This window comes from Opisthorchis viverrini (genome assembly GCF_000715545.1).
Source record: "Opisthorchis viverrini unplaced genomic scaffold opera_v5_141, whole genome shotgun sequence".
Taxonomy (NCBI): domain Eukaryota; kingdom Metazoa; phylum Platyhelminthes; class Trematoda; order Opisthorchiida; family Opisthorchiidae; genus Opisthorchis; species Opisthorchis viverrini.
Genome location: NW_008751798.1, coordinates 1,084,318 through 1,087,005, shown reverse-complemented (window position 1 = coordinate 1,087,005; position 2,688 = coordinate 1,084,318). Strand labels below are relative to the sequence as shown.

General features: G+C 47.4%; 2 protein-coding genes across 2 annotated transcripts in view; one reads left to right on the top strand and one right to left on the bottom strand.

Annotated features, from left to right (window-relative positions):
* Positions 1-618: 618 nt before the first annotated feature.
* The window catches only part of T265_14099 (hypothetical protein), a gene marked incomplete at both ends in the record, with an annotated part of 56,140 nt that continues 54,070 nt past the window's right edge, over positions 619-2,688 (top strand). The window contains one exon of the mRNA XM_009172021.1: positions 619-710. Within this exon, the coding sequence (XP_009170285.1) occupies positions 627-710 (84 nt within the window). The remainder of the gene's footprint in view (positions 711-2,688) is intronic.
* T265_06685 (hypothetical protein) overlaps positions 1,818-2,688 on the bottom strand; it is a gene marked incomplete at both ends in the record, with an annotated part of 12,664 nt that continues 11,793 nt past the window's right edge. The window contains 2 exons of the mRNA XM_009172010.1: positions 1,818-1,980; positions 2,505-2,661. Coding sequence (XP_009170274.1) covers positions 1,818-1,980; positions 2,505-2,661 — 320 coding nt within the window. The remainder of the gene's footprint in view (positions 1,981-2,504; positions 2,662-2,688) is intronic.

The window sequence follows — 2,688 nt, the reverse complement described above, 5'->3', positions numbered from 1 at the left end:
CCTTCATGTATTCATTTAAGGTCTTCTCAAATGCCATGAAGGATGAAAACGAGACACCCACAAATTTCTCAACGAAAGCCACTTCCGAAGCCATAGCAGACGATGTTCAAAGCCGAATGTACGCCAATAATTTTCAAACGTCAGCGATTAAAACAAATCGCAAAGAAATGACGGCAGATGAGGGGTTTTTTCGGTCTACGCATATATGCAAAGAAGTGCAACATTTTGACGTTAAAGATTTTATTTTGGCTGCAGGGGTTTTGCAGAAAAATACATTGTGCCTCTAGCCGCTGGCCCAATATTCATCGACTGCATTCACTTTTTTGCCTGTGACTGTGCGGTTCAAATTAAAGGATAGCTCACTGATGAAGACTTATACGATTGCTAACGTGTTTTGAGCCCGCGCGCTCATTATTATCCTTTCTTAATCTCGAAACATTCCGTGAATTCGTTATTTGTCCGCAGTGCTCTTGTTTTACCGTGTTAAAACTTTCAGGAAAGGTGCGCGGCCTAGCCTCTTCTCTCCAGAGCGGGCTTACTAACCTCAAAAATGGGTACTAAATCTTTTCTCGTCTTTATATGTTCATCTAGTTTTAGAAACAGATTTGGATACAGAAGGAATTACGATGTTGGAAATATTCGAGGAATGTCAAATGAATGTCTTGAGTCATCCACGGCTTTTGCTACGGCTTAAGAATCTGTATTCAAAGGTTTGTCTCATCGTTTTCGTGGTTCTCGTGTATTTCAAATTGACGTGCTGTGGGTCCCTGGCTTGATCGTGTGATAGGCGCCCGGATATGACACCATTCCCTGTAATGTTTTTGGGTCCACGTTCCTGCGTGAGCATTTCTATGGCCCAGGGTTTCATCTTCCGTTAGCTGGTCTCCATAGAGTTAATTGGCGCTCCGTCGCATTGTACACAGCCTCCCAGTCAGTCTGATGGGGTCAACAGCTGCGACGTGACGGACTTCACTGTGCACAAACTTCTTTGGGCGCCTAACTCCACCACTTGCAATGCTGTAAAATAAGGCTCCCTTCTCGCCTTTCCCCTTCAACCCTGCCATTGACATGCGGATTAAAATTCCCTGTCTACCTCTGAGACCTTGATTGTCGAACTACTCCCGGGGCGTTCACCGAGAGACAGCACGCGAGTGACATTGCTGTCCCTGGGTCACATCCTTTAGAATTGCAGGTCGTTTTGGAAAATGTAATTAACCTACCTTACAGTCAGGTATGCACTTTACACCTGCAGTGTGTAAAGTGCTTCTACAGAGGTGTGTGGAATCAAACCCAAACGTCATGTTTTCAGGCGAGCCAGTCGACGTGGCAGACTAATTCGCTTACATGGGCAGCTGTATACGTTCCGTTGGACTGACTGGAGATAAGATTGCTTCTCGAATCAGGAAGGCCATGGCACCTTTTGCCAAATTTCGGCACGTATGGCGCTGATGTTACGTCAGTTAACTTATCAAGTACAGCGTTCAAGCTGGCAGTGTTACTAATATTGATTACTGGATCCGAAAGGTGGCCCTCATGTGCGGAGGACATAGGAAAAATGTCAATGTGTGGCCATCAAGGTTTACGAAGCATTGGTCAGGTCTGGTGGGAACATCGGGTTAGCAATGCTGAGGTACGTCAGATAGTCCTATGAAGAAAGGGCTCTTCCGTGATAGGTGAATTACCTACGCTTCATAGGTTACGCTGGTTAGGACATGCTTGGAGACGGCGAAGTGTGGAAAGATTAACCGGTAATCTTGGGTCGACAACTGCGGCCTCTCTGGATAGGTACTTCGAGACTCAACCAATGTTTAATGACGCTAGCAAAAGTGGTCCAATCTCTCAGTCAGTGGCCCTCGCGCATCAAAGCTATCGCCTTCAGCATGTGGGTAGCCAATGCCGAACTTATCATGTGCTCTCACCTCTGAGTCGTGGCTGTCTGTTCCACACTGTCCCGCTTTCCTGTGATCGAAACTGTAGCACCTGGAACCAATGTGATTATGGCACACAGTTACTAGCTCATATATTGATTTTTGATTGCCTGATTGCAGTGGGATTCGGTCTTTTCGAGTAGTGGAACTGAGACGTCTTCAGATGTTCCATAATCGTTGTCTCAGAACCATAGCTCGTGTAGGTTATTGACGGCGACTCCATAGCGGTCTGTATCTAGCCCTCTTCAAAGAAGGCGGAAAATTCCTGGTGGCCCATCTGGCGAAGCTTATTGGTCTCATATGGGACGAAGAGAAGGCGCCTGGATAATGGGGCATGTCGACGGTTATCCCTATCTTCAAAAAGGGTACGCGGACGCTGTGTTAAAACCACCGTGGCATCAGCCTTTCAGCTATGGCATCGAAGGCGCTCTCCGGCCTTATCGGAAGGCGCTCCCTTATCCTTCGAACACAGGGAGAGGCAGATCCGTGAAAGCCAAGCTTGGTTCCGTCCTGCAAGAGGTTGCATCGATCATATCATATCTCTCCGACAGATTCTGGAACAGCGACACTGCTTACATCAGCCAACAATGGGTGAGTTTCTTGATCTGAAAGCTACTTTTGACTATACGGACCGTCATGCACTGCGGCAGTGACTGTGGAGCAAAGGTGTTCCCCGTAAATTCTTGACCTTCCTTAAGGCGCTGTACGCCAACTCCCGCGGCCGTGTGAAGGTCTGCGGGAAGCTCTCACCTGAGTTCAC